General features: G+C 42.7%; 1 protein-coding gene across 1 annotated transcript in view; it reads left to right on the top strand.

The window, feature by feature from the left end:
• LOC139409644 (laminin subunit gamma-3-like) overlaps positions 1 to 26,153 on the top strand; it is a 192,744-nt gene that overhangs the window by 59,871 nt on the left and 106,720 nt on the right. The window contains exons 7-9 of the mRNA XM_071155064.1: positions 12,617 to 12,715; positions 24,922 to 25,058; positions 25,246 to 25,365. Of these exons, the coding sequence (XP_071011165.1) occupies positions 12,617 to 12,715; positions 24,922 to 25,058; positions 25,246 to 25,365 (356 nt within the window). The remainder of the gene's footprint in view (positions 1 to 12,616; positions 12,716 to 24,921; positions 25,059 to 25,245; positions 25,366 to 26,153) is intronic.

Genomic DNA, 26,153 nt, shown 5'->3' with positions numbered 1-26,153 from the left:
CCAAATGGTTACCCGGACTATTTGCATTGTGTGCCCCCCCCCCCCCCAACCCCTCTTTTACGCTGCTGCTACTCTCTGTTTATCTTCTATGCATAGTCACTTTAACTATACATTCATGTACATACTACCTAAATTGGCCCGACCAACCAGTGCTCCCACACATTGGCTAACCGGGATATCTGCATTGTGCCCCACCACCCGCCAACACCCTCTTTTAAGCTTCTGCTACTCTCTGTTCATCATATATGCATAGTCACTTTAACGATACCTACATGTACATACTACCTCAATAATCCTGACTAACAGGTGTGGAAAAAGCCTTGCTACTCTTTTTTTCAAATGTCTTTTTACTGTTGTTTTATTTCTATACTTACCTACACACACACACACACACACACAAACATCCTTTTTTTTATCCCGCAACATTGGTTAGAGCCTGTAAGTAAGCTCACAGCTCATAAGGTCTACACCCGTTGTATTCGACGCACGTGACAAATAAACTTTGATTTGATTTGATTTGAGAAAGTGAACAGTTCGTCCTCCAATCGCCTTGATGTAGTAAAAAGTACCTTCTCATATCCCCTTGATATAGTAAACAGTACATACACTTTTCCCATTGATATAGTAAACAGTACCCACTCCTATCCTCTTTATGAGGTAAACAGTACCTACACCGATCCCCTTGATATGGTAAACAAAACCTACACCTATCCCCTTGATATACTAAACAGTACCCACTCATATCCTCATAATTTAGTAAAAGGAACCCACTCCTATCCCCTTGGGAAAGTAAACAGTACCTCCTCCTATCCCCTATATATAGTAAACAGGGAAAACACGTATTCCTTTAAAAAAGTAAACAGTACCTACTCCAATGCCCTTGATATAGTAAACAGGTAAAACACGTATTCCTTTAAAAAAAGTAAACAGTACCTACTCCAATGCCCTTGATATAGAAAAAGCACATACTCCTATCCCCTTTTATACAGTAAACAGATCACACTCCTATCCCCTTAATTTAGTAAACAGAACCCACTCCTATCCCTTAGAGAAAGTGAACAATACCTCCTCCTATCCCTTTGATATAGTAAAGAGCACCTACACCTATCCTCTTTATATTGTAAACAGTACATACAACTGTCCCATTAATGTAGTAAACAGTACCTCATGTCCCCTTAATATAATAAATAGTCCCCATTGATAAAGTAAACTTCACATACTCCTAGCCCCTTGATATAGTAAACAGAACCACCTCCTATCCTCTTGATATAGTAAACAGAACCACCTCCTATCCTCTTGATATAGTAAACAGAACCACCTCCTATCCTCTTGATATAGTAAACAGAACCACCTCCTATCCTCTTGATATAGTAAACCAACCAACACCTTTCCCTTTGATATAGTAAACAGTACCTACACCTATCCCCTTAATCTAGTAAACAGTACCTACTCCTGTTACCTTTATATAGTAAACAGTACCTACTCCTGTTACCTTTATATAGTAAACAGTATATACACGTGTCCAATTCATATAGTAAACAGTACCTACTCCTATCCCCTTAATCTAGTAAACAGTACCTACAACTATCCCCTTAATCTAGTAAACAGTACCTACAACTATCCCCTTAATCTAGTAAACAGTACCTACAACTATCCCCTTAATCTAGTAAACAGTACCTACTCCTGTTACCTTTATATAGTAAACAGTACCTACTCCTGTTACCTTTATATAGTAAACAGTATATACACGTGTCCAATTCATATAGTAAACAGTACCTACTCCTATCCCCTTAATCTAGTAAACAGTACCTACAACTATCCCCTTAATCTAGTAAACAGTACCTACAACTATCCCCTTAATCTAGTAAACAGTACCTACTCCTGTTACCTTTATATAGTAAACAGAACCTACAACTATCCCCTTAATCTAGTAAACAGTACCTACAACTATCCCCTTAATCTAGTAAACAGTACCTACTCCTGTTACCTTTATATAGTAAACAGTATATACACGTGTCCAATTCATATAGTAAACAGTACCGACTCCTATCCCCTAAATAGAGTCCACATTTCCCTGTCCTATCCCCTTGATATAGTAAACAGTACCTACTCCAAAGCCCTTGATATAGAAAAAGCACATACTCCTATCCCCTTTTATATAGTAAACAGATCACACTCCTATCCCCTTAATTTAGTAAACAGAACCCACTCCTATTCCTTAGAGAAAGTGAACAATACCTCCTCCTATCCCTTTGATATAGTAAAGAGCACCTACACCTATCCTCTTTATATTGTAAACGGTACATACAACTGTCCCATTAATGTAGTAAACAGTACCTCATGTCCCCTTAATATAATAAATAGTCCCCACTCCTATCCCCTTGATATAGTAAATAGTACCCACTCCTATCCCCTGCATATAGTCAACGGTACCTACTCCAGTACCTATTTTCAATACAATGTACAATGTATAAACATCAAACATATAACAGGAAAACTCTTCACATTACAATGTTTTCGTAATAACGTCATCTATTAACCTTTAATAACACAACAAAAATGACGTACATTTTCCATCTATCGTCATGACCACCATTGTGGCTGACGGAAACCATTGTTCCAAAGTCCCTTTATTCATGTTTAATGTCTGGTTCTCCATAGTAACAGGACAAAGGAATTTGTCTGTGGCCTGAGATCTACCAGGAGCGTGAGGGGCCATAAAACCCCCCACATCTTCAGACCCCTAGATCTCTCCTCCTCTGTTGGGGTTGAGAGATATTCTGTAGGGTTGTGGTCTCCTGTAACCAGACCTGGTTAGGACAGTCATGACAATAGTAAACAGTACTTCTATCTCCTTAATATAGTATACAGTACCCAGTCCTATCCCCTTGATATGGTAAACAGTATGTACACATATCCACTTAATCTAGTAAACAGTACCATCTCCTATCCCCTTTATATAGTAAATAGTACCTAGACCTGTCCCATTAATATAGTAAAGAGTACTTCTATATAGTAAACAGTACTTCTATCCCCTTAATAGAGTAATTAATTCCCACTCCTAACCCGTTGATATAGTATACAGTACCCAGTCCTATCCCCTTGATATAGTAAACAGTACGTACACCTATCATCTTGATATAGTAAACAGTACCTACACCTATCCCCTTAATAGAGTAAACAGAACCTACTCAAATCCCTTTTGTCATGAACCGGCTCAAAGCCCGTAACTAAAGGGAGACAACGTGGTGATAAGGAGTAACAAAATATTTATTAAATCAAGTAATTAAGTATAATATACAATGGTGTGTGTAATCAGTAATAAGTAGTGTAAGTGAGTGTTTTGCATGCATGGGATAATGCAGGGTGTTGAAAAATGCTAAAGCAAACAACCAAAAAACCACAGAGAAACACAACAAACACACAACTGGTTAGGATACATCATGGACCTCAAAAAAATGAGGGTTATGGTCGGTCTAGACCACAATAGGTACTACCCCCAACCCGACATACACATCGAAGTGTTGTAGCGCCGAAATGAGTGCTAGCACTTCCTTTTCAATAACCAAATAGTTCAACTGATAATCGTTACACTTTTTAGAAAATAAACTAACAGGCCTCTCATCCCCAGACACATCTGCTTGCAGCAAAACTGCACCTGCTCCCACATGACTAGCATTTACCTGCAAGGTAAATTACAAATCCACACGAGGAGCAGCCAGCACTGGAGTTGAGGTAAGCAACCTCTTTGCATCTTCAAAACCATGGTGACAACGAGTAGACCAAACATAAACAGCCTTAGCTTTCAGCATATCTATCAAGGGAGCGACCACAGTAGAGAAGTTATTACAAAAACTACGGTAATAACCAATCATGCCCAAGAAACGCATCAGTTCCTTTTTAGTAGTTGGTGGTGGAAAAGCATCAATAGCTACCACTTTAGCCCGAACAGGACACACTTCACCCTGCCCAACCACCTTTCCAAGGTATGTAACAGTCACCTGCGCAAACTCACATTTAGCCAGATTGATCGTGAGGCGAGCCGCAGCCAGACGTTTGAACAAGGCTTGAATACGGGACATATGTTCTTCCCAAGTATCTGCATATATCACTACATCGTCCAAATAAACAGCGCACTCGGTCAGACCGGCGACAACCCTGTTCATAAGTCGCTGAAAAGTGGCAGGTGCATTACGCAGACCGAAACTCATAACCGAATACGAGTACAGACCAAAGGGTGTAATAAAGGCAGAGATTTCACGTGCCCTAGTCGTCAGTGGCACCTGCCAATAGCCTTTTAACAGGTCAAATTTGCTCAAACTTAGCTGCACTGACTTGATCAACACAGTCCTCCATCCGAGGAAGAGGAAATTAATCTGGCTTTGACACTGTTTACCTTATGGTAGTCTGTACAAAATTGGCTTGTTCCATCCAGTTTACTGACCAAGTTACAGGGAGAAGCCCAACTGGAGAAAGAAGGCTCTGCTATCTTACTCTCCAGCATGTACCTGACCTCAGCATCCAGACAACGCAGTTTCTCTGAAGAAACTCTATAGAACCGCTGACGAATGGGGTCAGCATCTCCAATGTCAATATCATGTTCTATTAAGTTTGTACGTGTAGGTTTATCAGAAAACAAACCTGGAAATCTCTGAATCAGACCAACCATCTCTTTCCGCCCATCAATAGGTAGGTGAGTGAGAAGACTGTCTAAAATATACAGTGTCTCTGAATTTTTCAATCTACCCTGCAATATACAACCGTCAGGACAAGGAATATCTTCCTCCTCATGCACAGATCTAGCATGACAAGAACCCAAGGAAACAACGGTATCAGCCAAAATAACAGGTTTTACCATCCTCTGTAGACTACCACTGTTCAGTCTCAGAGGAACGTGCATAATAGGGTTTTAACAAATTTACATGGCACAGCTGGTGTGCTTTCCTCCGTTCTGGAGTGGCAACTAGATAATTTTGCTCAGTGTACTGGCTCACCACTGTATATGGACCTTGAAACTTGGCTTGAAAAGGAGAACCAACAATTGGCAGCAGAGCAAGAACCTGGTCACCCGGACTAAAGTGACGAGGCTCAGTTCGGAGTTCAAATATGCCCTTCATCCTCTCCTGTGAAATTAATAACTTCTCTTTAGCCATTTCACCAGCGGCGTACAGGCGTCGCCGGAAATCACACACATACGATAACAGGGACTGAGGAGGCTCGGGAGACTTCCAGTCATCCTGGAGAACAGATAAAAGTCCACGCACCCTATGTCCAAACACAAGGTCATTTGGACTGAAACCCGTACTCTCCTGTGAAACCTCCCTAGCGGCTAACAGTGAACAAGGCAACCCCTCCTCCCAATCCGTATCCATCTCAGTACAATAAGCTCTCAACAAAGACTCAAGTGCTCCTTGACTTTGCGCGTGATAGGCGCTAGACAAATTGTGTGTAATATGGAGCTGTTGAAGAACCTGACTAAACAGATTAGAGGTGAAATTAGATCCTTGATCACTCTGAATGACCTTAGGGATTCCAAACAGTGAGAGAAACTGAGTCAAAGCTTTTAACACAGACTTAGTCGTGATAGATCGGAGAGGATAGGCAGCAGGAAACCTAGTGGTCTGACATCACAGTGAACAGGTAACTACTACCCTTTTTAGAACGAGGAAGAGGACCCACACAGTCAATAATCAGATACTCAAAAGGTTGGCTGAGTACAGGAAACAAGCTTGATTAGGTTTACCAGTTAATTGACAGGTGTGACAAGTTTTGATAAAATCAGAAACATCCCTCTTTAATCTAGGCCAAAAGAAATGTCTTAATATACGATTGTAGGTTTTCCTCACCCCAATATGTCCAGCAACGTCGTTGTGAGAAGTTGCCAACACCAACTCACGAAGCTTAACTGGTACAACAACCTGACTAATTGCCTCCCCCAGAAAACAACTACCATAAGACACCCACTCTCTCATCAGGACATGCTCTTGGAGAAAATAGCCATGGGCGACATCTCCCAACTGTTCCACAGGCAGAATTTGGTCACGCAACTTTTCTAATGTGGGGTCATGCTGTTGCGCAGTGATTAGATCTGAGCGGGTTACAGATAATGGAATAACAGGGAAAACAGTGACATACTTATTTGTATTATTATCATTAGTCGGCGCAGTGACCAGTTCGCCACGGCTCATAGAACGTGTCACTGCACATGCAGAGAACACCTCTGGGAAACTCTGTACATTCTCATCAGGAATCCCAACAAATGACGGCTTAGTGGAAACCACTAGAGATGGAAACACGACAGGCCATACACGCTCACCAGCCAAGTTATTCCCAAGGATAACGTCGATACCCTCAATAGGCAACGAAGGATGCACCCCCACAACAACTTCACCCTTCACCAGCCCACAATCCAACATCAGTTTATGCAATGGAACTGACAGTGTTCAAACCTATTCCCCTAATTAGAACACTATTCCCCGAACCAGTCTCAGCAGAAAAGGGTAACAAATCACATTTATTTATATAGCCCTTCGTACATCAGCTGATATCTCAAAGTGCTGTACAGAAACCCAGCCTAAAACCCCAAACAGCAAGCAATGCAGGTGATTCAGAGGCAACTGTGAATCAGGATCTTCACTGGCACTAGGTCCTTACTTCCTAACATAGACACAAAACCTTCCGTAATGAAAGGTAAATAGTCTGGATCAATATGGACTTTCACATGCTCCTGGGCCTGAGGCAATGAGTGATGAGTGAACTGATGTGGAACAGGCGTAGCTAACGCGGTAGGCTTAGATTTAGCGTAAGCACTCTTTGACCTGAGGAGTGGACATTCGTTTTTCCAATGACCTAAACCTGAACCTTGAACCCCAAAGTCAGCTTTACCACGGGAGTCAGGTTCAACCCTAGTTGAATAGAACTCTGCCCATGAGCCAAAGTATCGAACACCCCACTCATTCCGAATACGGGGCTCTGCAAAGACACTTGTGTGTCAACACATACTCGTCCGCTAAAACAGCAGCTTCAGCGACATTCTTTACTTTTCATTCGTTAATATACGTGGCAATACGATCAGGGATTGTGTCCTTAAATTGCTCTAACATAATCAGATCACACAGCCCTTGGAAAGTCACAACTGCAGAGGCGGAACACCAGCGATTAAACTCTAAAGATAATTCTCGCGCAAACTCAACATGAGTCTGTTTATCATTCCTTTTTAAAAGTTCTAAATCGTTGGCGGTAAGCCTTAGGGACCAATTCATAAATCTGTAACACAGCCATTTTAACCTCATCATAACTGGCACTGTCGTGTACACTAAGAGCTGAATATGCTTCCTGCGCTTTACCAGTCAGCACACACTGCAACATTAAAGTGCGGTCAGAATCAAGCCAACTCCTAGCGTCAGCAACACACTCAAACAACACCTTTTCATTAAACTGAGGCAATAACCGTAAGTTCCCAACAATATCAAATGTGTCCGGGGCACGACCAAAAGAGGAACGACCCCTAGGTATACCTGGGTCACCTTCCCAGAACAAACTCTCCCCTGAGATCTTTCCTTCCCTAACCAACTCTATCCGTTCCTATTGCAACTTGATTTTAGCACGCTCCAAATCTTCTTTAAATGGCAATTCCTTTTCATACGTTACACGATCATGCTCTAGCTTCTCACGATCATGCTGCCGATCATGCTCTAGTTTCTCACGATCATGCTGCCGATCATGCTCTAGCTTCTCACGATCATGCTGCCGATCATGCTCTAGCTTCTCACGATCATGCTGCCGATCATGCTCTAGCTTCTCACGATCATGCTCCAGCTGTAACAGAAGCAGTTCTTTCTGCTGTTCAAAAAGAAGACTACTAGGACTAACCGATGGAATGGCCATTGTAACGTTACGGGGAGACGACGAGTCCTCAGCAGAGGCTGGCCCAGTGGTAACTTCAAGAATACCACTCCATCAGATTGGCCTTCAATATCAACCTAATATAATTATTTAGACATTTATCACTAATTTCAACCTTGTAGTGTTCAGCGACCTTCAACAGCTGTTCTTTAGTACCTAATTCTAACAATTCCTCTGATGGAATGCGAATGAACTCATCTACATAAGACGCCATAGTTACAAGAAAAAGAAAATCTCACTCTTCCCCTCTGCTGAGCACACCAGACCACAACCCGAGAAATGACAATCACCCTGAGCACCACAGAAGAGAGATGAGATACAAAGCTTCCCCAAAACCTACAATAACTCAACCATAGTCTTCGTGCGGATTTGCGGTGGGAATTTATGCACAGTAGCCCGCTGGCAAGGAAAATTCCACCAAGCCACGGATGTGCCCCCGAGACAACTGCTCAGTCTACAGACACCACACAAAAATAACAAACATTAACCATGCCCAACATATTCAAAAATGAAACACGTCGCTAAGCCTATCAGGGGAAAAATGCTATAGCTCCGGGTAGCAAGTTCCACTACCCTACCCAAATCTCCCCCCCCCGAGGTACACAGCCGATTACTCACCTCCTCAGACTGATGTCCCAACAGAAAGTAGAACAAGAGTTCAGACTGGACAGGGCCTGGAAACTAACCATTATACTCTCCAACGCAGCACACAAACCAAACAACAAAGGCAACCAATACTGGGCCTATCAAACTCAAACAAAATATACAAACCAAACACGTACCTCCACGTTCTCCCAAACCAATACGTTCAAAAATCCCGGATGAGACCCCACTTGTCACAAACCGGCTCAAAGCCCGTAACAAAATGGAGACAACGTGGAGATAAGGAGTAACAAAATATATTTATTAAATAAAGTAATTAAGTATAATATACAATGGTGTGTGTAATCAGTAATCAGTAGTGTAAGTGAGTGTTTAGCATGCATGAATGGGATAATGCAGGGTGTTGAAAGATGCTAACGCAAACAACCAAAAAAACACCAAGAAACACAACAAAATCTATAAAGGTGTCTGCATGGAGAGAGTCTCCTCCATGAATGGGGAAGTGGTGTATTTATCCTGGGAGACACCGGGCCCATGTGTTTCCCATGTAGCTGACGACTCTCCCAACTCCGCCCACCGTCATCCTAATAAGGAAACAAGAACAAAGAGAGAATACAGCAGACAGAGTGGGAGGTCGTTTAATATAGGAAACAGCACCTACTCCTAATCCCCTTGATTTACTAAACAGCACATACTCATATCCCCTTAATGTCATAAGCAGTACCTCCTCCTATCCCCTTGAGATAGTAAACAAAACCTACACCTATCCCATTGATATACTAAACATTACCTACAACTATCCTCTTAATTTAGTAAAAGGTAACTCCTCCTATCCCCTTAGTAAAGTAAACAGTAACTACACCAATGCCCTTGATATAGTAAATATCACATACTCCTATCCCCTTGGTATAGAAAACAGTACCTCCTCCTATCCCCTTGAAATAGTAAACAGGACCAACACCTAGCCCCTTGATATAGTAAACAATCCAACACCGATCCCTTTGATAAAGTAAACAGCACCCACTCCTATCTTCTGAATTTAGTAAACAGTTCGTAATCCTATCCCCTTGCTACAGTAAACAGTACCTACACCTATCCCTTAATCTAGTAAACAGTACCTACACCTACACCTATCCCCTTAATCTAGTAAACAGTACCTACACCTATCCCCTTAATCTAGTAACAGTACCTACTCCAAAGCCCTTCATATAGTAAAAAGCACATACTCCTATCCCCTTTATATAGTAAATAGTACCTACACCTGTCCCATTCATATAGTAAACAGTACTTCTATACCCTTAATAGAGTAATTAATTCCCACTCCTAACCCGTTGATTTAGTATACAGTACCCAGTCTTATCCCCTTGATATAGTAAAAATAGTGGGGCGGAAGGGTAGCCTAGTGGTTAGAGCGTTGGACTAGTAACCGCAAGGTTGCAAGTTCAAATCCCCGAGCTGACAAGGTACAAATCTGTTGTTCTGCCCCTGTTCCTAGGCCGTCATTGAAAATAAGAATTTGTTCATAACTGACTTGGTTAAAAAAAACAAGTACCCACTCTAATCCCTTTGATATAGTAAAGGAGGTACTGTTTTTCTATATTAATGGGATAGTTGTAGGTACTGTTTAGGTGGAGGCACCTTTCCCCTTGAGTAAACAGTACCTACAACTATTAATCCCATTAATATAGAAAAACAGTACCTCCTCCTGTCACCTTCATATAGTAATCAAGTCCCTCTCCAATCCAGTTGGTATAGTAAACAGTACCCACTCCTTTCCCCTTGATATCCCTTTACTATAGTACTCATGTCCCCTTGATATAGTAAACAGTACCCACTCCTATCCCCTTGATAAAGTGAACAGTACCTCCTCCTATCCCCTTGAGATAGCAAAGAACCCCTAAACCTATTCCCTTTATATTGTAAACAGTACCAACACCTATCCCCTAATATAGTAAATGGTACCTACTCCTGTCCCCTTAATAGAGTAAACAGAACTTACTCATATCCCTTTAATATAGTACGCAGTACCTCCTATCCCCTTGAGATAGTAAAGAGCACCTAGATAGTAAAGTTGTTGATATAGTAAACAGTACCTACACCTATCCCCCAATATAGTAAACAGAAACCATTCATATCCCCTTAATATAGTAAACAGTACCCACCTATATCCCCTTGAGATAGTAAACAATACGTATTCCTATCCCCTTGATATAGTAAACAGTACTAGCATCACTACTCTGGACGGTTCTGACTTAGAACATGTGGACAACTACAAATACCTAGGTGTCTGGCTATGTTGTAAACTCTCCTTCCAGACTCATATTAAACATCTCCAATCCAAAATTAAATCTAGAATTGGCTTCCTATTTCGCAACAAAGCCTCCTTCACTCACGCTGCCAAACATACCCTCATAAAACTGACTATCCTACCAATCCTCGACTTCAGCGATGTCAATTAAAAAATATCCTCCAACACTCTTCTCAGAAAACTGGATGCAGTCTACCACAGTGCCATCCGTTTTGTCACCAAAGCCCCATATACCACGCACCACTGAGATCTGTATGCTCTCGTCGGCTGGCCCTCGCTACAAATTCATCCCCAGACCCACTGGCTCCAGGTCATCTATAAGTATTTGCTAGGTCAAGCTCCGCCTTATCTCAGCTCACTGGTCACCATAACAACACAATAACTTTTGTTATTGACTTATTTTCCACCATAATTTGCAAATAAATTCATTGAAAATCCTACAATGTGATTTTCTGTTTTTTTTTTTCATTTTGTCTGTCATAGTTGAAGTGTACCTATGATGCAAATTACAGGCCTCTCATCTTTTTAAGTGGTTGAACTTGCACAATTGGTGGCTGACTAAATACTTTTTGCCCCACTATATCTGATTGGCAGAAAGCTTAAATTCTTGTTAATCTAACTGCACTGTCCCATTTACAGTAGCTATTACAGTGAAAGAATGCCATGCTATTGTTTGAGGAGAGTGCACAATTTTGAACATGAAAACTTATTAATAAACAAATTAGGCACATTTGTGCAGTCTTGAAACAACATTTTGAACAGAAATGCAATGGTTTATTGGATCAGTCTAAAACTTTGCTCATACACTGCTGCCATCTAATTGTCAAAATGTAAATTGCACCTGGGCTGGGATAATATATTATGGCCTTTCTCTTGCATTTCAAAGGTGATGGTACAAAAAAAATACAAAGAATGGTTGCTTTTTCTTTCCCATTTCCACAAACTTTAAAGTGTTTCCTTTCAAATGGTACCAAGAATATGCATATTCTTGCTTCAGTGCCTAAGCTACAGACAGTTATATTTGGGTATGTCATTTTAGGCAAAGATTGGAAAAAAAGGGGGCGATCCTTATAAGCATATGGAGAAACACACTTAGACATGTACAGGTGTGTGGGCATGGTATGCTTGCTCTGTTTTTCACTCTCACACAGACAAGAACACACAAACTTTCCTTTTCCCTCCTCCCTCTTCCTCTCCATCCATCTCTGTCTCCCTCCATCCCTCTCTCCCTCCATCACCTTCCTCAGTCTACCAGTGTGCTGATCTGAAGTGAGGTGTGAATTACACAGGCCAGTGGAGCTGAGCAGAGTAGAAGCCTGCCCATGGGATAATTGAATTATTCTTAATAGCAACCTTGTTAAAATATTGATTCTGTGTTACAGTTCTGAAGGAAAACAATCAATCAATGAAGGTGATCAAACATGTTATCATAGAACAAAGCTTTTGATTGACACAGCTTGCGACCCCACCTAACCAATCACGGTCTGGTGATCAGGCTGTTTTCAGTGTGTGTGTGTGTGTGTGTGTGTGTGTGTGTGTGTGTGTGTGTGTGTGTGTGTGTGTGTGTGTGTGAAAAGAGAGCAAGCAAAGACTAAACAATCCTTGCCAGAGTAATTAATCAATGTGAACATGTGAAACAGAGACACAAAACAAAATACCCAAACAAATATGAATTCTGATTTTCTTACCTCTGTCTTAACCTACAGTAAGTGTCTCATGATGTTATGACCCCAGTCATAAGCAGTTTGGCCCCTGGCTAACCTTTTACCTTTACTGGATGTTGTTATTGTCTCTCCACAGGTTGTGTGACTGTGACCGTAGGGGCAGTGTGGGCGTCTGCTCTGTGCTGGATGGTGGCTGTCACTGCAGGGTTAACGTGGAGGGACAGGCTTGTGACAGGTGACTTTTATATTGTACTGTTCTTTCTTCAAAATTGAAAAATAGGCATGTGACAGGTGACCCGTGATAGGCTACTGCATCATCACCTTATATAACATAATACTACCCTCCGGTTACCACGGTGACACAGACTCCCAGGAACGTTTTCAGTGTTGCCTATTGAGTGACTGTCGCTATATTTAGCAAGTTTTCCAACCTTTCCAGCAACTTTTATTGGTAAAAGAGGCTAGCAACACGTTCAGCTACTTTTCGGGCTGGCTTTAAGAAGTTTTGACACTGAGGATTTCTATGGTTTTAAAAGCATTTAGCGACTTTTCACACTCAATTCTTCCGCAAACGAGAGTGGGAGAAGCTGTCTGCAACAGAAGTCACCACAACGGTGCAGACACAGAAACACTTTGTTCTGCTTCCTACTGTTAGCACAATGGCGTACAGGATTAAGCTTTGATGCCGCCTGCTGCCGTTGTTCAACAGAACGTATCTTGACATTTTCTGGCACCGCTCTTTAACAAACTGTATCCAAATGGAGTCGGCACGGTAACCCATTGAAAAAAGGTTTTCAAACTAACTGACAAGTACATTTTTTCCAGAGTACTATACACATTATAAATGGTACTGTATACTAAACAAAAATATAAACACAAAATGCAACAATTTCAAAGATTTTACTAAGTTACAGTTCATAAGGAAATCAGTTGATTTAAATTAATGAATTAGGCCCTAATCTATGGAATTCACATGACTGGGAATACAATCATTCAATCAAATGTATTTATAAAGCCCTTTTTACATCAGCCAATACAGATACCCAAGAAAGCTAAGGTAACTGAACTAAATGACTCGCCCCGTAGCACTCACTTCTGTCGTCATGAAGTGCTTAGAGAGGCTAGTTAAGGATCATATCACCTCTACCTTACCTGACACCCTAGACCCACGTCAATTTGCTTACCGCCACAATAGATCCACGGACGATGCAATCGACATCGCACTGCACACTGCCTTATCCCATCTGGACAAGAGGAATACTTATGTAAGAGAGGAGGAATACTTATGCTGTTCAAAAACTATAGCTCAGCATTCAACACCATAGTACCCTCCAAGCTCACCATTAAGCTCGGGGCCCTGGGTCTGAACCCCGCCCTGTGCAAATGGTTCATGGACTTCCTGACGGGCCACCCCAAAGGTGTTGAAGTTAGGAAACAACACCTCCAGTTTGATGATCTTCAACACAGGGGCCCCACAAGGGTGCGTGCTCAGCCCCCTCCTGTACTCCCTGTTCACTCATGACTGCGTGGCCACGCACACCTCCAACTCAATCATCAAGTTTTCAGATGACAGTAGTAAGCCTGATTACCAACAATGACGAGACAGTCTACAGGGAGGAGGTGAGTACCCTGGGAGTGTGGTGCCAGGAAAATAACCTCTGACTATATGTCAACAAAACAAAAGGTACTGATCGTGGACTTCAGGAAACAGCAGAGGGAGCACTCCCCTATCCACATTGACAGGACCACAGTGGAGTAGGTGGAACGCTTCAAGTTCCTCGGCGTACACATCACTGACGATTTGAAATGGTCCACCCGCACAGACAACCTCAGGAGGCTGAAGAAATGTGTCTTGGCACCTAAAACCCTAACAAACTTTTACAGATGCACAATTGAGAGCATCCTGTCGGGCTGTATCACTGCCTGGTACGGAAACTGCACCGCCCTCTCCAGAGGGTGGTGTGGTCTGTCCAACGCAAACTAACTGCCCTCCAGGACACCTACAGCACCCGATGTCACAGGAAGGCCAAAAAGATCATCAAGGACAACAACCACCCGAGCCACTCCCTGTTCACCCCGATATCATCCAGAAGGTGAGGTCAGTACAGGTGCATCAAAGCGGGGACCTCAAGGCCATCAGACTGTTAAACAGACATCACTAGGCGGCTTCCCCCCAATTACGTAACCCTGAACCTTAGAGTCTGATGCCCTATATACATTGACTTGAAATCACTGGCCACTTTAATAATGGAACACTAGTCACTTTAATAATGTTTACATATTTTTGCTTTACTCATCTAATATGTATATACTGTATTCTATTTGACTGTATTTTAGTGTATGCCCTCTGACATTGCTCATCCTAGCATTTATATATTCCTTATTGTCCTTGTTGTGAATTATAAGATATTACTGCGCTGTTGGAGCTAGACTCACAAGCATTTTGCTACACCCGCAATAACATGTGTATGTGTATGTGTATGTGACCAGTAACGTTTTATTTGATTTTCAGATATGCATCTGTTGGTCACAGATAACGTAAAAGATATTTGCCTCACAATGGGCCTCAGGATCTCGTCACGGTATCTCTGTGCATTCAAATGGCCTTCACATGACCGTTGATAAAATGCAATTGTGTTCGTTGTCCGTAGCTTATGCCTGCCCATGCCATAACCAAACCGCCACCATAGGGCACTATGTTCACAACGTTGACATCAGCAAACTGCTTACCCACTCAACACCATACACGTGGTCTGTGGTTGTGAGGCCAGTTGGACATACTGTCAAATTCTCTAAAACAACTTTGGAGGTGGCTTTATGGTAGATAAATTAACATTAAATTCTCAGGCAACAGCTCTGGATAGACATTCCTGCAGTCAAACTTCAGATATCTGTGGCATTGTATTGTGTGGCAAAACTGCGCATTTTAGTGGCCTTTTATTGTCCCCAGCACAAGGTGCACCTGTGTAATGATCATGCTGTTTAATCAGCTTTTTGATATGCCACACCTGTCAGGTGGATGGATTATCTTGGCAAAGAACATGGATGTAAACAAATGTGGGCCAACATTTTTGGACAAATAAGCTATTTGTGCATATGGAACATTTTTGGTTTGGGTTATTGATCTGAGCTTTGGAACCAGCTGACTTTTTATTTTTTTTATAACCTTTTTTTTTTTATAACCTTTATAACCTTTTTTTAACCTTTATTTAACTAGGCAAGTCAGTTAAGAACAAATTCTTATTTTCAATGACGGCCTAGGAACAGTGGGTTAATTGCCTGTTCAGGGGCAGAACGACAGATTTGTACCTTGTCAGCTTGGGGATTTGAACTTGTAACTTTCCGGTCACTAGTCCAACGCTCTAACCACAAGGATACCCTGCCACCCCAGGGATCTTTTATTTCAGCTTATGAGACATGGGATCAGAACTTTACATGTTGAGCTTATATTTTTTTTCAGTGTATTATGCTTTCATTCATAGTCACTCAGGACACGTATCATTCAGTGACGATCGGTGCCGTTTAAGATGTGGGAGGGCGATTATTTGTTTTATGAACATGACCTTATTTCTATTACAGCATATTGGATGACTGTCATTAATATTCCATTCACCCAGCTCAATGTAACATCGATAGGTTTAGACTACTACATGATACTCATATTTTCCCTATGCCCATCATGAGGTTGCTACAACCTAGCCTACGAATGAAAGTTTACAACGTAGGTGCACAGGTCGAGTCACCCAATGGTAGGACAACAACAGAGTCCATTCCATCTTCCGAAGACATCTGAAACCCTATCTCTTCAAAGAGTATCTTAAATAATCATCCTATTCACCTCAACCCCCCCACCCCCACACACACACAAAATAACCGATAGCTACATTATTTAGGAAAAATTTACTTTCTTTGCCTATGATATGCAGTTGTCCCACCTGGCTGTCTAAATATGAATACACTAGCTAAGTCACTCTGGATAAGAGTGCCTGCTAAAATACTAAAATGTACAATGTAAAAATGTCGAGAGAAAAATGTGAGTGAAGAAGGTAACAAAACATTGACCAATTCAATATCGCCTTACACACTCTTGCCTGCATCTAGCTGATCTAGGGTGTAATCATTAGCCCAACAGTTGAAAATGAGAGTTTCTATTGGACAAATTCAGGTATGTTTATCCCCATTTGGTTCTGTTTGCTTCCTTTTGAGAAATGTTTGTCAACAGAATTGGCGGAATGAATACACCCCTGATCACACGCAAACACAGTTAACTTTCATAACAGCCACATACAAACAGCATGATCACATAATTAATAAAACCAAAAGCTTGGAAGAGATCCAGTGTAGCTAACATATGTTAAACTAGCTAGCTGCCTTCGCTAGCTAAGTGAAAGTGAAAAAAATACTATGAAATATAGCTAGCTCTCGCTTGCTTCTCCTTCATTTTTAAATTAAATACATTTGTTCAAACCTCTTGTCTTTCTTTCTCTTTGAGTCAACTACTCACCAAACGTTATGCACTGCAGTGGTAGCTAGCTGTAGCTAATGCTTTCATTATTAGATTCATTCTCTGATCCTTTGATTGGGTGGACAACATGTCAGTTCATGCTGCAAGAGCTCTGATAGGTTGGAGGAGGTCATCCAGAAGTTATCACAATTACTGTGTAAGGTGGTGAGAACCATGCGCCTCCTAGGTTTTGTAATGAAGTCAATGTACCCAGATGAAGACTGAAGGTAGCTGTTCTCCGGCTACACCATGGTGATACCCTAAAGAGTGCTGTTGAGGCTACTGTAGACAATTTTATTGCAAAATGTGTGTTTTAATCTATTATTTGGTTGACATGTGAATCTATTTAGTATAGTTTTATCTAAAAAAGCATCACTTTTTTTTCACTTTTTATTTTAATGAAATTCACTGAGGAGGATGGTCCTCCCCTTCCTTCTCTGAGGAGCCTCCACTGGTATCAATGTGATGTGTTCTGGGGCCTTTTTAGTCATAATGCTTCTGCAAAGACTGGGGAAACATGATTCTTTCAGACTTTCTGTCTGTACTTAACCCTCTCTACACCCATATTTTTATCATTTTTCTTCTGCTCTCTAAGATTTGACCAGACAGACACAACACAGACAAATCACTAGTTTGAACTTAGCCAAACACGCAACCACAATGTCTCCAGTGTTGAATTATTCTTCACAGTTTTTTGGCATGTTTATTTTGTTGTGTTGTGTATTATTTCATGCTTCATTGAACAAGGACTCTCTTTCCCTTACATAGTCCTGTTTCTAAACAACACACACACACAAACACCCACTAAGACACACAGAACCTCACCCCAAAACTCTCACCCACACACACACACCAACTGACTCCCCTACACACACATCCACACAGCCACACAAACACACAAACACACACACACCACCACACACGTCCAGCAATTTAACACTGGAGTGATATATATGCAGAAGATGAATGTGCAAGTAGAGATACTGGGGTGCAAAGGAGAAAAAAAATAATAACGGTATGGGGATGCGGTAGTTGGATGGGCTATTTACAGATGGGCTATGTACAGGTGCAGTGATCTGTGAGCTGCTCTGACAGCTGGTGCTTAAAGTTAGAGAGGGAGATATGAGTCTCCAGCTTCAGTGATTTTTGGAATATGTTCCAGTCATTGGCAGCAGAGAACTGTAAGGAAAGGCGGCCAAATGAGGAATTGGCTTTGGGGGTGACCAGTGAAATATACCTGCTGGAGCAAGTGCTTCAGGTGGGTGCTGCTATGGTGACCAGTGAGCTGAGAAGAGTTACAGATGACCTGGAGCCAGTGGGTCTGGCGACGAATATGAAGCGAGGGCCAGCCGACGAGAGCATACAGGTCGCAGTGGTGGGTAGTATATGGGGCTTCGGTGACAAAACGGATGGCACTGTGATAGACTGCATCCAATTTGCTGAGTAGAGTGTTGAAGGCTATTTTGTAAATTACATTGCCGAAGTCAAGGATCGGTAGGATAGTCAATTTTACGAGGGTATGTTTGGCAGCATGAGTGAAGGATGCTTTGTTGCGAAATATGAAGCCAATTCTAGATTTAATTTTGGATTGGAGATGATTAATGTGAGTCTGGAAGGAGAGTTTACAATCTAACCAGACACCTAGGTATTTGGAGTTGTCCACATATTCTAAATCAGAACCGTCCAGAGTAGAGATGCTGGATGGGCGGGCAGGTGCGGGCAGCGATCGGTTGAAGAGCATGTAAAAAGTTTTACTTGCATTTAAGAGCAGTTGGAGGCCACGGAAGGAGAGTTGTAATGGCACTGAAGCTTGTCTGGAGGTTAGTTAACACAGTGTCCAAAGAAGGGCCACATGTATACAGAATGGTGTCGTCTGCGTGGAGGTGGATCAGAGAATCACTCGCAGCAAGTGCGACATCATTGATGTATACAGAGAAAAGAGTCGGTCCGAGAATTGAACCCTGTGGTGCCCCAATAGAGACAGCCAGAGGTCCGGACAACAGGCCTCCGATTTGACACACTGAAGTCTGTCTGTGAAGTAGTTGGTGAACCAGGTGAGGCAGTCCTTTGAGAAACCAAGGCAGTTGAGTCTGACGATAAGAATGTGGGGATTGACAGAGTCAAAAGCCTTGGCCAGGTCGATGAATACAGCTGCACAGTATTGTCTCTTATCGATGGCGGTTATGATATCGTTTAGGACCTTGAGCATGGCTGAGGTGCACCCATGTCCAGCTCGGAAACCAGATTGCATAGTGGAGAAGGTATGGTGGGATTAGAAATGGTCGGTGATCTGTTTGTTAACTTGGCTTTTGAAGACCTTAGAAAGGCAGGGTAGGATAGATATAGGTCTGTAACAGTTTGGGTCTAGAGTGTCTCCCCTTTGAAGCGGGGGATTACTGCGGCAGCTTTCCAATCTTTGGTGATCTCAGACGATACAAAAGAGAGGTTGAACAGGCTAGTGATAGGGGTTACAACAATTTTGGCAGATCATTTTAAAAAGAGAGTGTCCAGAATGTCTAGCCTGGCTGATTTGTAGGGGTCCAGATTTTGCATCTCTTTCAGAACATCGGCTATATGGATTTGGGTGAATGAGAAATGGGAGAAGCTTGGGCAAGTTGCTGTGGGGGGTGCAGGGGTAGGGGTAGCCAGGTGGAAAGCATGGCCAGGCATAGAAAAATGTATCGGTGGTGACAGTGTTTCCTAGCCTCAGTGCAGTGGGAAGCTGGGTGGAGGTGCTCTTATTCCCCATAAACTTTACAGTGTCCCAGAACGTTTTGGAATTTGTGCTACAGGATGCAAATTTCTGTTTGAAAAAGCTAGCCTTTACTTTCCTAACTGCCTGTGTATATCCTAACTTCCCTAAAAATGTGCATATCGTGGGTGCTATTTGTTGCTAATGCAGTACGCCACAGGATGTTTTTGTGCTGGTCAAGGGCAGTCAGGTCTGGAGTGAACCAAGGGCTATATCTGTTCCTGATTCTTCATTTTTTGAATGGTGCATGCTTATTTATGATGGTGATGAAAGCACTTTTAAAGAATAACCCGGCATCCTCTACTGATGGAATGAGGTCAATATCCTTCCAGGATACCCGGGCCAGATCAATTAGAAAGGCCTCCTTGCTGAATTGTTTTAGGGAGCGTTTGACAGTGATGAGGGGTGGTCGCTTGATCGCAGACCCATTACGGACGCAGGCAATGAGGCAGTGATCTCTGAGATCCTGGTTGAAGACAGCAGAGGTGTATTAGGAGGACAGGTTGGTTAGGATGATATCTATGAGGGTGCCCGTGTTTACTGATTTGGGGTTGTACCTGGTAGGTTTATTGATCATTTGTGTGAGATTGAGGGCATGTCCCAGTTTAGGTCACCTAACAGTACGAACTCTGAAGATAGATTGGGGGCAATCAATTAACATATAGTGTCCAGGGCACAGCTGGGGGTAGAAGGTGGTCAATAGCAAGCGGCAACAGTGAGAAACTTGTTTCTGGAAAGGTGGATTTTAAAAAGTAGAAGCTGAAATTGTTTGTGAACAGACCTGGATTGTATGACAGAACTCTGCAGGCTATCTCTGCAGTAGATTGCAACTCTGCCCCCTTTGGCAGTTCTGTCTTGTCGGAAAATGTTATAGATAGGGATGGATATTTCAGGGTTTTTGGTGGCCTTCCTAAGCCAGGATTCAGACACTGCTAGGACATCCAGATTGGCAGAGTGTGCTAAAGCAGTGAAATAAACAAACTTAGGGAGGAGGCTTTTAATGTTAACATGCATGAAACCAAGGCTTTTACAGTTACAGAAGTCAACAAATGAGAGCACCTGGGGAATGGGAGTGGAGCTAGGCACTGCAGGGCCTGGATTAACCTCTACATCACCATAGGAACAGAGGAGGAGTAGGATAAGGGTACGGTTAAAGGCTATACGAACGGGTCGTCTAGTGCGTTCTTAACAGAGAGTAAAAGGAGCAGGCTTCTGGGCACGGAAGAATAAATTCAAGGCATAATGTACAGACAAGGGTATGGTAGGATGTGAATACAGTGGAGGTAAATCTAGGCATTGAGTGACGATAAGAAAGGTATTGTCTCTAGAGGCACCATTTGAACCAGGTGAGGTCACCGCATCTGTGGGAGGTGGAACAAAAGGGTTAGCTAAGGCATATTGAGCAGGGCTGGAGCCTCTACCGTGAAATTAGACAATAATCACTAACCAAAATAGCAATGGACAAGGCATATTGACATTAGGGAGAGGCATGGGTAGCCGAGTGATCATGGGGTCTAGTGAGTAGCTAAGCGGGCCGGGCTAGCAGGCTAGCAGAAGGGACTTAGGGGGACGTTGCGATGCAAGAGTCAGTTGTAGCCCCCTCGGGAGGTTACGTCGGCAGAAGAATCGTGATGGATCGGCAGGGCTCCGTATAGTAAAAGGGTACAGGCCAATTGGCAAAAATAGGTATTGTAGCCCAAGAAAATTGGCTGATGGACCTATTCAGCCAACAGTCTGATATGCTTTAGACAGCCAGTTGGCTGTGGCTAGCAGATGGGCATTCAGGGGACGTCGTGACGGAGAAGCCTGTTGAAATCCCCCTCGGGTGGATTACGTCGGTAGACCAGTCGTGAAGAATCGGCGGGGCTCCGTTTCAGCAGTAAATGGGATCCAGGCCAATTGGCAAAATACGTATTGTAGCCCAAGGAAGTGGCTGATGGACCTCTTCAGCTAGCCGGGAGATGGGCCTAGCATAGGCTAGCTCCAGGCTAAACGGTGCTTGCTTCGGTACAGAGACAATAGCCAGGAGTAGCCACTCGGATAGCAGCTAGCTAGCTGCGATGATCCAGGTGAAAAGGTTCAGAGCTAGCGGTAGGAGTCCGGGGATGTGGGGAAAAGAGTCCAGTTTTCTCTGGGTTGAATCGTGCTGTGCAGACTGGAAGGAGTTGTCTGGGCTAAAGGTTAGCTGATGACCGCTAGCAGTGACTAGCTGACTACTAGCTAGTAGCTAGTTAGCTAGCTAGCTGCTTTTGGGGGTTCCAATTCTAAAGTAAAGAAAATAGGAGAACTGTACCACATTGGGTGAGGCGGGATGCAGGAGAGTATGTTGGAGTTGAGGTTTAAAAAATATTGAAAAAATATATAAGAATTATACACACCCAGACACCAACACACACACTCACACACACCAGTGGTCTCCCCTACAGCAGTCTGTCTGGAGGTCATGGTAGTGTATCACAGTGTGAGACCAGCTGTGGGGTGATTGGCCTTGGCCTCCTCCTTGGCCTCAACACTGCAACAAAGACAGCAACACATGTTCACTTGGCAGGTTCTCTCATCTACACAGACTCACATGGCCTAGTGATGGTCTATGAGCTTGCTCCACAATATGGAGAGATTAGCTACAACAAGCTACACAGAAACAGTGGGTAAAGTAGCACAGGAGTGCAATGACGAAGCATATAATGACAATATGTTTTGTGCGTGCATGTCAAAGCTTTCCGTTAGCCGGCAAATGCCGGCTTTAATAAATACAAAAATACGAGTAAAAAAACTGTTGCCGGCCAAACTGACATTGATTTTTAAAAATCCATTGTGAAAGAATGCTTTTTATTAATTGATGGAAATACCAGTCAGTGTAAATACATCATGCTTATCGGTCTATAACTTAATTTCATAATTTAGTATAATTAAATTGGCCTGTGTGTATTTTCGTTATTCATTATATATCTTATTTATCCAACACAATCACAGCATACAGAGCTGGGTGCTGCTGGAGTAAAACATGTGCTTTCTTCAGCCCATTCATTGCACAACAATTCTAAATTCAATAATGTGTTAAAACCAGTTTTGGTGCATGATTAAAAAGAGCTGCTATTTTAATTTCTCAACTGGTAATTGAATAGTGCCTCCCATTCACCATTGAAGTACAGGCAACAAGCTATCAGCCACCACTTTACAATGTGAGCTGGTGGCAGTATGTATTTTGAAAAAATACTTAATTCTTTGAAACCTGAATATTATATTTCATATTATGAGGCATGTCTTTTAAAAAGACTTCATAGGTGGCGCGTGAGTTTCAAGTTTGGGGAAGCTTACAATTTATCCTACAATTTCTACTGTTCTGCATACCACTTATGATTTTGTGGAACAGTTTAATTTCAATAATACGTTTTCATTTCTCTAAAGCATTGTCCTGTTAATTATACATGTTTTTATTAAAATCTTATAAAGCTAAAAGCTAAAAGTAAACTAATGCGAGATCACCAGCCTCTGCCTATGCCCTTCCCAAAAAGGGCATAGGCCTCAAGACACATTATCTTCAGACATATTTTAGATGATTTTCACTGACAGCCGCAACTCAATAATCAGCTAGGCCTTCTGCCAAGCTCGCTGCCCAAATTGCGGGCTTCCCAAAAAGGCATAGGCCTAAGAGTTATTTTTTCAAAGAAGGTAATCCTCAATTCCTCTGTGGCTAAGTCATGCTTTCTAGTGGAGTATTTTGAATGCTTTTATGTATTGCTGTATAAACAGGGATAGTTATATGATTTTGGCAAATGTATTTCCATTCATCTCCTGTTCTATTGGTTTTCATATCAACGTTCAATTTGTTGTGCAGAAGCCAAAGGCACAATCCTAGTCATATTAGTAACCCATCCTCGTTGTTGCATGTTTAAATTCCCCCTCTTTCTAAGTTTCTAAAAGAGATTTTAATCTCTGTCACATATGGAATTGCTACCAGGTGCGCTGTTTCGACTGGTGTTTTCCCAGGGTCGCTGTTTAGACTGGTGTTTTCCCAGGTGCGCTGTTTAGAATGGTGTTTTCCCAGGTGCGCTGTTTAGACTGGTGTTTTCCCAGGTGCGCTGTTTAGAATGGTGTTTTCCCAGGTGCGCTGTTTAGAATGGTGTTTTCCCAGGTGCGCTGTTTAGACTGGTGTTTTCCCAGGTGTGCTGTTTAGAATGGTGTTTTCCCAGGTGCGCTGTTTAGACTGGTGTTTTCCCAGGTGCGCTGTTTAGAATGGTGTTTTCCCAGGTGCGCTGTTTAGAATGGTGTTTTCCCAGGTGCGATGATTAGAATGGTGTTTTCCCAGGTGCGCTGATTAGAATGGTGTTTTCCCAGGTGCGCTGTTTAGAATGGTGTTTTCCCAGGTGCGCTGTTTAGACTGGTGTTTTCCCAGGTGCGCTGTTTCGACTGGTGTTTTCCCAGGGTCGCTGTTTAGACTGGTGTTTTCCCAGTTGCGCTGTTTAGAATGGTGTTTTCCCAGGTGCGCTGTTTAGACTGGTGTTTTCCCAGGTGCGCTGTTTAGAATGGCGTTTTCCCAGGTGCGCTGTTTAGAATGGTGTTTTCCCAGGTGCGATGATTAGAATGGTGTTTTCCCAGGTGCGCTGTTTAGAATGGTGTTTTCCCAGGTGCGCTGTTTAGACTGGTGTTTTCCCAGGTACGCTGTTTAGAATGGTATTTTCCCAGGTGCGCAGTTTAGATTGGTGTTTTCCCAGGTGCGCTGTTTCAACTGGTATTTTCTCGCGAATAGCTTTTTGGCAAATGTTTGTAAATGAAAATGTATTGGCTGCTTCATTACACAAGTTGCGTGTTCTGACCCATATGCACCCAATGCATTTCTCAAATGACCGGTAAATTAAAATGTTCCCTGTCACGTTGTCCGTGTGTGTGTGTGTGTGTGTGTGTGTGTGTGTGTGTGTGTGTGTGTGTGTGTGTGTGTATGTGTGTGTGTGTGTGTGTGTGTGTGTGTGTGTGTGTGTGTGTATGTGTGTGTGTGTGTGTGTGTGTGTGTATGTGTGTGTGTGTGTGTGTGTGTGTGTGTGTGTGTGTGTGTGTGTGTGTGTGTGTGTGTGTGTGTGTGTGTGTATGTGTGTGTGTGTGTGTGTGTGTGTGTGTGTGTGTGTGTGTATGTGTGTGTGTGTGTGTGTGTGTGTGTGTGTGTGTGTGTGTGTGTGTGTGTGCGCAGGTGTAAGCCAGGCTCCTTCAACCTGCAAGAGAACAATCCAGCTGGATGTACGCCCTGTTTCTGCTTCAGACACTCATTGGCCTGCAGATCGTCCAATCACCATGCAGCTGTCAACATCACATCGGACTTTCTTGAAGGTATTCAGCCAATCATATATATTTTTTCAGCCAATCATGATTATCTTGAAAGTACTGCATTCAGCTAATAACTAGCTAATGACTTTCATAAGTTATCAGCTAATTATGAAGTCCTTATATTGTGGTTATCATCCTGAGTCATTCTGCCATGTTCCTCCTCCTCCTCCTCCCCCCTCCCTCCCTGCAGACACAGATGGCTGGTCAGGACAGTTTTCCGGGGGACAGGAGTATCCTCTGCTGTGGAAGGAAGGGGATGTCTACTTGCTACCACTCAGTGAGGATGATCTCGGCTTCTACAGCGCTCCAGGTGAGAGAGACAGTGCTGACACACACACACATACATACACAAAGAGAGCTGATGTCACGTTTAAGGTGAGATATGAGTAGGACCTGGAGTTTTCCCAAACATAAAATCTGGCCAGGTCTAGACCATTGATTTATTGGAGATCCGGACTATGGAGTTATATGAGAAGATCTGGACCCTGGAGTTTATAGGAGAAGATATAGGCCTTACAGTTTATAGGAGATCATCTGGACCATAGAGTTATAGGAGAAGATCTGGACCATGGAGTTTATAGGAGATAATCTGGTCTATAGAAGTAAAGAGGAAGATATTGACCTAAAGATATAGGAGAAGATCTGGGCCCTCGAGTTATATTAGGAGAATATCTGGACCATAGAGTTATAGGATAAGATCTGGTCCATAGAGTTATAGGAGAATATCTGGACCTAGAGTTATATGAGAAGATCTGGGCCCTAGAGTTATAGGAGAAGATCTAAGCCCTAGAGTTCATTGGAAAATAAAGAAAGAAAGATACTTCGTCAGTTGTACAACTGAATGTATTTAACTGAAATGTGTCTTCCGCATTTTATCCAACACCTCTGAATCAGAGAGGTGCAGGGGGCTGCCTTAATCGACATCCACATCATCGGTTCCCTGGGAACAGTGGGTAAACTGCCTTGCTCAGGGGTAGAACGACAGATTTTTACTGTGTCAGCTCGAGGATTTGATCCGGCATCCTTTTGGTTACCTTCCCAATGCTCCTACCCGCCAGGCTACCTACCGCCCAGATGGAGAAGATCTGGGCTCTAGTT

Source organism: Oncorhynchus clarkii, chromosome 5 (assembly GCF_045791955.1).
Source record: "Oncorhynchus clarkii lewisi isolate Uvic-CL-2024 chromosome 5, UVic_Ocla_1.0, whole genome shotgun sequence".
In the NCBI taxonomy this organism is placed as follows: domain Eukaryota; kingdom Metazoa; phylum Chordata; class Actinopteri; order Salmoniformes; family Salmonidae; genus Oncorhynchus; species Oncorhynchus clarkii.
The sequence above is the reverse complement of the archived record's forward strand: the minus strand, read 5'-3'. Positions and strand labels throughout refer to the sequence as shown.